General features: G+C 47.0%; 2 protein-coding genes across 5 annotated transcripts; both read right to left on the reverse strand.

The window, feature by feature from the left end:
- Positions 1-859: 859 nt before the first annotated feature.
- LOC125535531 (ACT domain-containing protein ACR2) lies at positions 860-4,440 on the reverse strand. Of its 4 annotated transcripts, XM_048698596.1 has the most exons (8): positions 4,061-4,440; positions 3,767-3,873; positions 3,651-3,696; positions 3,449-3,563; positions 2,643-2,710; positions 1,886-2,545; positions 1,675-1,779; positions 860-1,447 (listed from the first exon to the last, which is right to left on the reverse strand). In XM_048698596.1, exons 2-8 carry the CDS (start codon positions 3,841-3,843, stop codon positions 1,094-1,096), a joined length of 1,425 nt encoding a protein of 474 aa, XP_048554553.1. In that variant the 5' UTR covers positions 3,844-3,873; positions 4,061-4,440; the 3' UTR covers positions 860-1,093. The 4 variants fall into 4 exon arrangements, with proteins under 4 accessions (XP_048554553.1, XP_048554556.1, XP_048554554.1 ...); XM_048698599.1 differs by lacking the exon at positions 4,061-4,440 and having other exon boundaries at positions 3,411-3,555; positions 3,767-3,858; XM_048698597.1 differs by lacking the exon at positions 4,061-4,440 and having other exon boundaries at positions 3,449-3,555; positions 3,767-3,852.
- A 3,078-nt stretch (positions 4,441-7,518) lies between these two features.
- Positions 7,519-9,513, reverse strand: LOC125540933 (probable pectinesterase/pectinesterase inhibitor 21). The gene is made up of 2 exons (XM_048704453.1): positions 8,528-9,513; positions 7,519-8,305 (listed from the first exon to the last, which is right to left on the reverse strand). Exons 1-2 carry the CDS (start codon positions 9,492-9,494, stop codon positions 7,584-7,586), a joined length of 1,689 nt encoding a protein of 562 aa, XP_048560410.1. The 5' UTR covers positions 9,495-9,513; the 3' UTR covers positions 7,519-7,583.
- Between the last annotated feature and the right edge of the window lie 1,192 nt (positions 9,514-10,705).

The following is a 10,705-nucleotide window of genomic DNA, read 5'->3' on the forward strand; positions in this document are numbered from 1 at the left end:
CAAGCACGCGGCCTGGACGACAAATCTGTTCGGTCCGACCGAACGGAATCTGACTCCTTGCGCAGGATTCCACGCCGCCCGCATCTCCTTGTAGAAGGCCGACGGCGAGAAGGTTTTGTCAGTATGAACCCTAGCAAGGGCTAACCAACGAACACTCTCTTTGATTTCCGGGTCATCATCATCAATCTCCACATCATCGAATTCTTCCTCATTGAGATCCAATTGGTCAAAGAAGTTTTCCAGATCAGGATCTATAGTTGCACCGCCGCCGCCACCATAACCACCCCTACCGCCGCCGTCGTTGGTCGCCGAGTTCGCATCCGAGTAGGAAGCCATCCCGAACGAGGCGTCGTAGTGCAGGGTGAAACCCTGCGAGGATCGTTGGGATCGGATGTAAAACTCTGAGGGGACGAGTCGCCTCAGAGGAGGGAAACCCTAGTCGCGAGAGCTAGGGGAAAAAACTCATCCTTTAACATCCTCGTTCTTTGGTGGAAGGACCTAGGTTGCGCAGGTCAAGGTTTTTGTTACCGCTCAAAATTTTCAGTTACCGTGGTTACCAAATTTATTGATGCCCGAGAAAAAATTATACCATGTAAAAAATTCCAATTTCTTCAATTTTTTTGAATTGAATGCCTAACGCATAGTTAATAACTTAGTATCTCTAATCAAACAACATGGCTGGTACTGGTGTAGTGTTACCGCCAATTCTTTTTTTTTCATTTGTGTAGTGTTACCGCCAATTCTTTTTTTTTTCATTTGTGTAGTGTTACCGCCAATTCTTTATTTTCATTTTAAAAGAAGGCGCGTGACCCTAAACATAATAATTGCTAAATACCATCTTTTGGTTATTATGTGATAATTTTCCTCAATACGAACAAATTCCTGAACAGAGAATAATGCAAATGTGATCAGCTGGTATCATGTGTAGAAGAGACAAGGATTTATCTTTAGAAAAAGGAAACAAGGCAACCTGGCTACTGCTCGAACCAAATATAAACAGCACAAGCACACACGTGCACCACAAACTATCCACAGCCACACGCAGCCCAGGCCGCAGAAAAAACCATCACATTCACAGAGCCAAACAGCCAAACTACCCTGAGGAGATGAAACCATGAGACAGTCTCTCTATCTTGGACCTCAGCAGGCTAAGGATGCAGAAGCCATTTCTGTCGGCCACCGGTTCACCTTCCAATTGCCCCCGGGACAGAAGCTCATCATCCTTCACCTGGAAGGGCAGGGGATCGAGCTCTCTCCTGACAGACTCGACGACGTCCATGTCAATCTTGTTGTCTGAGATGCCTTGGACGTAGAATGTGTTCTTCATCTTGTCCCCGTCCATTGCGATGTCTGCCTGTGTAACAGTTAACCCGTTCTCCCGGAGGACCCTAGTGATGTAAGAGAGGAGACCGGCAGTATTCTCCGTGCATAGCTCCAGCTTCACACCCTAGAAGCAATAATAGCAATATAATCAGATTTGGAACTTCACAGAAGTTAAATGAAAACAATTCATATTCAATAGATCGATTTTGAACAAGAATACAGAACAAATTTTATCCATGGTTACCAAGGAGGATGAAATTCAACTAATGCTGCTGGAAACTATATTCCTAAAATACATCCTTTAGTATTACAAATAAAGAAAAATGAACATCAGACCACTATATGACTTACCTCACAAGTTCGACGCTCGACTGCAGCTTTAACACCTTTCACAACTAAGCATCTTTCATCCAGAGTGTCTAGCATATGTCCATCCCTGTGCCTGATGTAGTACTCCTACACAAGTATTTTTTTTTTCAGTTTGTGTTCCCTTTTCATGTTAATTCAAAACTGCAACACAACATATACATATCCCTACTAAAATAGAAGCAGATGAAGTTACCTGACAGGCAAAAGGCCCACGGGAAGAAACCGAGGCATGGAAAACATTAAATTGCATGTCCGTAAGCGTGCACACAGTGTCAAACATCAACTTCGGCCGGTCCACACATTCCACATTTACGACCGAGTATCCTTTGTCATTGCACCGATCAACAGAGACCACTGCCCCCGTGCCCTTTTTGTAGCCATCCAAACTAAGCATTGGGAAGGCAGTAGATACCTGTCCTGGTTGTCCATCAAAGTCTTTACTAGCAAACATTAGCTGATGCAACCGACGCTCGGGATGGCTTGTCAGGCCATCAGGCCCAAGCAGATGAGCTCTTGAGCTACGCCCATCTTCATCCATTGAGGTACCAGGTCCAAGAACAGTTCCAAGATGGTCCTGAATAGAGGCTAAGCGGTTTGGATCACTGATGCGGGATAATGTTGATTCATCAGACACAAATGCAACACAGGCTAAGCTATCCTTGTGGCTCCAAGCATGCGCTTCCATAACACTACACCCATGCTCTGCAAGAACAGCAGATATCTCAGAGAAAATTCCAGGCCGGTTGTGGCCAATCATCTCAATTCCCGTATAGTGTGCGGCAACATCAGGTCTAGACGCAAGCTCATTCAATCTCGTCACTGTGAACCTCCGAGGATCTCTAGTACATATTGCCTAAAAATTTTGGAAGACACCAAATCACAAATCTTCCAGTTATTTTTCCCTGCTTCTAGACAGCCAGTTCAGTTGAGAGGGAGAGGGAGATGGAGACCTGCTCTATATAGTTTATGGCCTTCTTACTGTAAACCTTGTTTCCTTCCTGATCTCTCACATGGAAAACTGCAAAACAGTTGGGCAAAGATGGAAATGATGAACTGAAAACTTTGCAGTTAGAGGGTGAAGAACTTACTTGCATTCGTTCAGAGTTTTGGATTGAGGTTCTCCACAAATATAATATCCAATGATATATGGAAGACCGTGGATAGAAGTGGAAACATTGAAATGAATGTTTTCATTAGCCAGACTACCTTTTATGTTTATATGCAAGTTTGCTAACAGCAGTAATATTAGTTTCAGACATGGATGGCGAACTTTTTGAAACATAAATTTGCAGCCCTATAATACATAACAAATGTGATGGCCCATATTATACATGTAGGCAATGCAAACGCAGATAGCATAATGCTACCCTTCGATGAGATCATGCAGAAAGTCTAGAGGCGCAACTCAAAAACAAAGCCTGTGCACTCGAGCTACTGTCAATTCCTGGACGATGACTTATGTAAATATTGATTAACATACTCATCAGCCGAGAATGCATTTGAGTTTTGGCATGACTACCCAGCCACTCAGAGAATCAACAGGTCGGGGCACATCCAAACATGTATTACCTACTAATATTACAAAGTATTTATCCTCTGAAAACTTGTTGTGTCAAGCAGTGCAAGTATCTTGCATAGAAGGAATACCACAACAAACCATACAGATGTTCATTTCAAATTACTAGTATGGAAAAAAAATATGAGCGTACAGATTTTACCATAAACTACTACAGTTGGATTTTCCTTCAGGCCATACCGTCCATAAACCATCCGCCGTCAGATGATATGTAACATTTTGCGATCGACAGCTCGAGGCCAATCAAAACTTGGAGCACTTCAAGAAGGAGGTCATGGTCATTTCGACTGTTCACCTATGAATGAAACAATATTCAGCACTAGTTCACTATTAATTCCCCTTCAAACAACAAGATTACCCAGCCAATAACTCGAGCACTTACGTTAACAACAGTACATTTACCACATGACTCGTTGTCCACATTAACCCTGCAAATTAATGATTCATACTGTTACACTGTACTCAAGCATCAAGAAAAATGGTTGCCGGTTTACTTACCTTGTCCCATAAATCCTCTCGTTGAGGTTCTCATAATCCGGGTCGAAGTAAGCACAGCAAACATCCATTCTCCCCATGTATCTAGTTGTCCAGTTTACTGAAATTTCCTGAATTTATCACGCATGTCACAGGCATATCAGATTACCGGAGGTAATTTAAACCCGGAATGAGAGATGCTCGTCGCCTCGATTCGCCCAGAGAGCACGAGAACAAACAGACTGGTGACATTGCCAGGGCCAAAATGCAATCAAACAGAAGGTGGAAAACAAAAACAGAAGGAGATTGTGGCCGTACCGCAGCGAGACGGAGTGGAGGAAGAAGACGAACAAGAAGGGGGCGTCGTTTCCGCCCAGCCTTCCTGGATTAGCAAGCAGGCATGCTAGGTTTGTGGCGTGTTTGATCCGTGCGGGAAAAGGTGAGGCTCGGCTGAAGCCGGAGAAGGGGGCGCGGGGAGTGGGAGACCGGCGGCGGCGGGTGAGGGCGAGGCGAGTTTATGCGGCGAGACGGACAACAAGGGCGTATGCGGGTTGGGCTTGGGCCGGGGCTGCTCACGCCAGATCCGCCGCGCGGCTTCTGCCGGCCGGCGACACGTGTGAGGGGCGGTGCTCGGTGCTCTCCAGAAATTTCGCCGCGCTGTTTCCGGGGATCCCGGGAACAGTCGCCGCGTCGCCCCACGAGCGGGTCGCTTGGCCTTTTGCACTATTTTCTATTGAGGAAATTTTGTTTTTGCCATTTTAGATTTTGTCAATTTTCCTTATGTCATTCTAGATTTTGACATTTCACTTTTATCACTCTTAACTTTTGACAATTATCACAATTGTCATTATATGGCAAAAGCAAAATAATTTTATTTCATTTTTGCCACTCTTAGCTTTTGAAATGTATCACAATTGCTACTCTGAAAATTTTGCGTTTGTCACAAGAATGGCAATTGTGATAATTGTCAAAAACTAAAAGGGCAAAAAATGAAATGTTAAAATTTAGAGTAGCATAAAGAAAATTGGCAAAATCTAGAGTGGCAAAAACAAAATTTTCCCTTTTTTATTCTACTTTAGACATTACAAGTAGAATAAATAAAATTACATGGAACGCCGATCAAGGAGTTTGTAAGGCTGACTCCAACCCACGGTCTCAAACGGACATCCATTTTTATCCGAATTTTATTTATTTTGACAGAGAAATGGAGCGGCGTCCGGGCGTTCTCCTAAATATGCTAGCCATGCGCCCAACGCGCGGACACATCTCATCCACCACAGCCGGCTGGCGTCTGTATTTGCACATTTTTTTTTGCACTAAAACATATTTCATAAACGACATTTTGATACATTGGAGTACATTCACCAATCATATTCTTTGCTAGGAGAAAAAGACCAAAGAAAATAAGAACCATAATTAGACAATTTAAAAGACTAGAACAATGCATGTGTGTTCCTACAAGGAGAAGGCGGAAATTATCTCAAGCACGTTACAACAATCACTAAAGTTTATGTTCCTGCACCCACTTTTTCATCGACCACTGTGATTGCCAAGTAGGCTTAAGTTTTGAAGATCAAATAGAAAAGTCAAACCGAAGCACCTAACGAAGAGAAGAGAATGATATGATGCAAGAGTTAGCTATATTTTCTTTGTTATAATCTCACAAAGAATTTAATTAGTATTGGATTTAAATAAAATGGGCTATGATGGCCTACCTTAGAAAAAGTGCAACACTACACACATGTCACTCCAATGCATACCGCAACATCGTACTAACTCTTGTTTCCCCACATATACAGACTCTAAAAACAGCCTATACTTAAGTATTTCGAAAATTCATGGGCCTGGCCCAATAATAAGGTGACGCAGCACCTAAAATAGTTTCTGGACGAAATTTATGAAGTGACATCTTGTATATTTCGGCCAAGGCTTCGTGCACTCCTTATGGTGACTTCAAAGTCCTGAAATCATCACTTGTAACAACGTTCTTGTTCCCCTTGCGCATGTCATCATCTCCATGCTTGGTCTTGCTCCAGTGTTCATCCCTCTTATCCATGCCAGGCCTTTCATTTGTAAGCAAAACAAATGTATCCAATTTAGGCAGCATCATGTTCTCATAAACATTAGAATCATTACCAAGAAATGAAAGTACCTGATAATTTAATTGGCGTGCGCGAGCTCTACTAATTGGTCCAGCATATATAGCAGCAGGGGCTGTGGGTGTAACAGTGGTATTGATGTCATCATCAATTGTTTACGTACTTTAAGTTGTTCTATCATTCTGCATGTCTCACGGGTCGTCTGGCGAATGAACTCGCAAACGTAGTATTCACATAAATTATTCCCGGATCCCTGCCTCGAGCACTTTACGAGAATAGAGTTCAATCTAAATAATAATCAAGCATGATAGTGGTATTGAAACTACAATCAAAGATATGCGTGGACCTAGCTAGTACTACTTACACTGAGTTGTTGAAATCGCAGCTCCTCTCTCCATTCACTCCTAGCATGTTTGGTGAACTCTTTCCAAAGCCCGGAAAAGAAAATGAGTAAAGGAGTTATTAATTACTTAGTATCAGGAAATGAACGAAAGTTGCCGATATAGTGCGATAATGATTGAAATAACTCTGGAGCATTTCTCTCATGTCCGCCCACATCTCCATGTCTTTACATAACGAGTCCATGACAAGTACTTTCCCTGCGTCAAACTGAATGACTAGTAGAATAAAGTGGAACCTGCGCACGCATAGCTCATCAATTACACTTAACATTGAGTAAGTGAAATAGAATGATGTGTACAAGATAGTATATATAACACTCACTGAAAGTTGTAAGGAAATGTTATTTCCCTTTAGAGATTTCTGCAAGCTGGTGGATACATCCCTATGCTTTCGGTATGCAAGATTACTTATTTTGGTGATGGATTAAGCACGTACATTTGGTACAAGATCACAACTCAGAAAAAATTCTTTAGGATTCATTTGTTTTAGATTTCATAAGAAAATTCCCATCCACTACAATGCCGTGTAAAGAATCCTATGCTTTTCTTAGTTCACAATCAAACTATCATACAATCTTGTATTGATATTTACTATATCATGACATTCACCTATTGGGATTTTTTCTACTCGTGCCCTTTTGACATTCTATATGATGAATCGAAATCAAAGATGTTTTGGTCAAAACTTCTAATATATTCTCACTCCGCCCCAAATACATGGCGTATAAATCCAGTCAAAGATTCAGTTCTTCCTAAATTTGACCAAATATATAAAAGAAAATATCAACAACTATAATATTGGATGAATAGCTTATGAAACTATATCTCATGGTGGATATATCGATATTGAGTTAATATTGTTTATCTTAATATTTTTGTATATATATACTTGGTCAAACTTAGATAGCTTTGACTTTTTGATTGAATTTATATGCCATCTATTTGGGAAGGAGGTAGTATGACTCTAACCTTGTCCTAAGGACCAGGTACTGCCTTCACATCACTGAAGACGATATTCATTTCACGAATGGGAGAGTAACTAACTAGAGAACAACCCACCAACAAAAAAGTACAAGGAGCACCTCATCGTGAAGACACACCGAGTAAAGAAATTAGCAAGGTATATATACGAAAAATAAACATCCCAGGTTTACATACACATGCACATCTTTCTCTCCTCCAAATTAAAGCTAGTTAGTAAGTATACATGTATTGGTTAATCATCATGGTACGCAGTGCACCATAGTGTATAATTAACAGTATATGTCAACTCAGCTAATTGCATATAAGTAGCAACGGAGCAGGGGGGAAATGAAACGTGGTAACGGATGGAGTGATGAGTTAATGATCCCTCCCCGCCTCCGACTGCGGGAGGAGCCCCGGGATGTAGGGCACGCCGTACTTGGGGATGAACTGCTCGCCCTGGATGAAGGCCTCGACGGTGTACTCCTTTTGTGCGTCAGCGTAGGTGACAGTCTTGATGCCGCCCCACTTGGCGCGCTGGCTCATGTCGGCGCCGGGCCCGGTGTTCTCCACCTCTGCGTAGAAGAGGGTCTCGAGGGCGAAGTCGCCGTTCCACTCGAGCCAGCCCTTGGGGTCGATGAAGGCGCCGATCTCGTTCTGGATGTAGATGGTCCTAGAGTACTCCTTCCATGGCCGCGCCAGGTAGGTCTTGATCTTGCCCGTCGAGTCCTTGAAGTCGGGGTGCGGCTCGATGGTGTTGTTGTGCATGACGGTGCCCCCGACGGAGCGCTTCTCGCGCCGCCCTTGCGCGGTGATGATGTTGAGCTGGTTGTCCATGGGCTTGCGCGGCAGGATGAGGCAGTTCTGGATGACCACCTGGGAGTTGCCGAAGATGAAGTCGATGGTGCCGGTGACGGTGCAGTCGCGGAAGAACTGCCGTTGCGCGTGGGTGTAGAGCGTGTCTTGGTACCCGTCGAAGTAGCACTGGTAGAAGACGGCCTGGTCGCTCTGCACCCGCAGTGCCACGGCCTGGTGGTTCTCGGCCCCCGCCGTGTTCTCCACCCTCACGCCCTTCATGAAGAAGCCGTTCCCGATCGCCTCTGCATGCACGCGCGCATTTCCTCCATTATCAGTACAGTTTGTTTTGCTTTGGTTAATTGTGCGTATGTGTATGTGGTGACTTGGTCAATCTTAAGATGATGAGCCGGCTTAGTCTCTCAAAGGTGTTCATAATTAGGAATAGGATGTGCGTGTCTTCATAGGGGTGATCAAGTGTATGAGCGTCTACATCTATCTACATGTGTTAAAACAAAATGACGTACCCATGGTTGCGGTGTCCTTGGTGGTGATGTTCATCTTGAAGTTCTTGTTGCCGGTGATGATGGTCTTGTCGTCGCCGTCGCCGATGACAACGAGGTTGGTGATAGGGCGGCCCACGGAGACGTACTCCTTGTAGGTGCCGGCCTTGATGTACATGACGTACATGGAGGCGCTCTTGGGCGGCACCTTTGCGAGCGCCTCCTTGATGGTCTTGAAGTCGCCGCTGCCGTCAGCGGCGACGGTGACGTTGGGCTTGAACTCCGGCGCGGAGGGCTCGGCCTCCAGCAGCCGCCTCTTCCCGTCGTTCATCCAGTAAGGCATGCCGTCCTCCTCCCCTAGCAGCCTCCTCTTCCCGATGTTGAGGCTGCCGAGGGAGGCGGAGAACTGGTCGACCACGGCGAGGATGTCCTCGGTGAGCTCCTGGGAGGCGTTGAGCGCGCCGCGCATCTTGGCGGCGGCGTCGGTGGTGGTGTTGGCGAACCCGTCGAGGCAGGTCTCCTGGTAGGTGAGCGCGGCGCTGAGCCAGGTCTTGAGGTCGGCGGCGGCCTTGTTGAAGTCGGTCATCTCGAAGCCGCCGAGGCGGTCGAAGGTGGTCTTGAGGTCCTCGATGGCGTACTCCAGCAGCTCCTTGCAGTTCTCGAGGGCCCCCGACGTGCGTGGGTCGCTCTTGAGCTCCTCCAGGGTGGCCGACTCGCTGATGGCCTTCCTGATCTTCTCCGAGGTGACCTCGAAGATGGCCTTGGCGAGCTCCGTCGGCGACGTGGCGTTGCCGCCCACCTTGGTCAGCTCCGTCTCGCACGTCTCTTTGTAGTCCATGGGCTGGCAGAAGGCCTTCACGGACTTGACGGAGGTGGTGAGCTCCCCATCGCCCTTGTCGCCGCCGTTGCCCTTGAACGACACGACGCACACGGCGGCGACGACCGCCACCACCAGGACGGTCGACGCGCCGATGATCGCACCTTTACTCATCGTGTCGGGGCGGGTGGAGTCGGCCGGGTCCCTGTACTGGAAAGCGCGGAGAGACGGAGGAGACGGCTTATAACGAGCGGCGACATAGTCAGCGAGGTGAAGAAATGGATGGACCGAGGACGCCGGAGCTGGGAAAGCGGCGACGTGTACGGAGAGTCGCACGACGAAAATAGATGGTCCACTCCGCCCTTCGGGTACACGCAACTGCAAGCATGCACGTGCCGAAGTGTCACGTGTGCATGGGGCAGGTGGTTACAACATCTACAGTTGGATACATCAAATCCGACCTCTCAAATACCGACACACGTGTCCGGACACGTCCGTGGACAGTGACCAATCGCACCTCAAATAATCTCTTCCATAACCGGATACCGCAATTAAGAAACCACATATTCATACAATTACATGCAATATGAAATCTAATCTAAGCGGAGCTCATTCAGCTCCGCCGTGTCCATGTCTGGCGGTCGGCTGCGCCCCTCGAAGTAAGTGTTTCTTCAGTCGCTCGCAGGGTAGAGTGGGACATGGGACTCGCACCGGCTCACGGGACTCGAGGCGCCACCGTCTTCCATGCCCTACTCTTCCTCGTCGGAGCCCGCCGCCTGCACGTTGCCGGTGGATGTGAGGTCGACAACGGATCCATCGTGGTTGGAGGCCATGTCCACCAGGACGCGGTTGCGGTGCCCAGGGTTGCAGGCTATCCGTCTTGAGCCGAAGAGTGCGACTCCTCCTCGCCGACCTCTGCCGCGAGGGCTGCTGCGACCTCCCTCAGCCTCTGCCTCGCACGACGGACACGCCGCGCCATACCCTCAGCAGACGAACCACGGATGGCCTCATCGTCGGTGCACCAACGAAGGGGTTGCACATCCGCCACGGTGTTCAGACGCTAAATTGAGTGCACCACCTCTAGCGAGGCAGCGACGACCTGCCTCATGCCGGATCCACACATCATTTGGGCGGACACGATCGATTCGTGGCGGATTGAGTCCGACCGATGTCGAGCATTCTCCTCGAGGGCGCGGCAGAGTGCAATGGGGATGGCCATCTCCTCCTCGGGGCTAACTGCGATGAGGTCCTAGTTCGCTAATCGATAGATGGAGGATTTGGATCCGCTGCCCGCCATGTCAGAGAAGGCCGGAGATCGCCGGACGAGAGCTTGAATGGAGGAGTGAACTAGAGGAGAGTGAAGTGAAGTGGCTAGGGTTTGATCC

The sequence above is a fragment of the Triticum urartu genome, chromosome 2 (assembly GCF_003073215.2).
Source record: "Triticum urartu cultivar G1812 chromosome 2, Tu2.1, whole genome shotgun sequence".
Taxonomy (NCBI): Eukaryota; Viridiplantae; Streptophyta; class Magnoliopsida; order Poales; family Poaceae; genus Triticum; species Triticum urartu.

Excerpts from the sequence above, each read along its gene's own strand:
- LOC125535531 (XM_048698596.1), bottom strand. The coding sequence starts at position 3,843 with ATGGGGAGAATGGATGTTTGCTGTGCTTACTTCGACCCGGATTATGAG. Across the intron at positions 2,711-3,448 it reads CGGCGGATGGTTTATGGACG|TTTTCCATGTGAGAGATCAG; the intron begins GTATGGCCTGAA and ends ACTGTTTTGCAG. Across the intron at positions 1,780-1,885 it reads GTGGGCCTTTTGCCTGTCAG|GAGTACTACATCAGGCACAG; the intron begins GTAACTTCATCT and ends ATACTTGTGTAG.
- LOC125540933 (XM_048704453.1), bottom strand. The coding sequence starts at position 9,494 with ATGAGTAAAGGTGCGATCATCGGCGCGTCGACCGTCCTGGTGGTGGCG. Across the intron at positions 8,306-8,527 it reads CAAGGACACCGCAACCATGG|AGGCGATCGGGAACGGCTTC; the intron begins GTACGTCATTTT and ends GCGTGCATGCAG.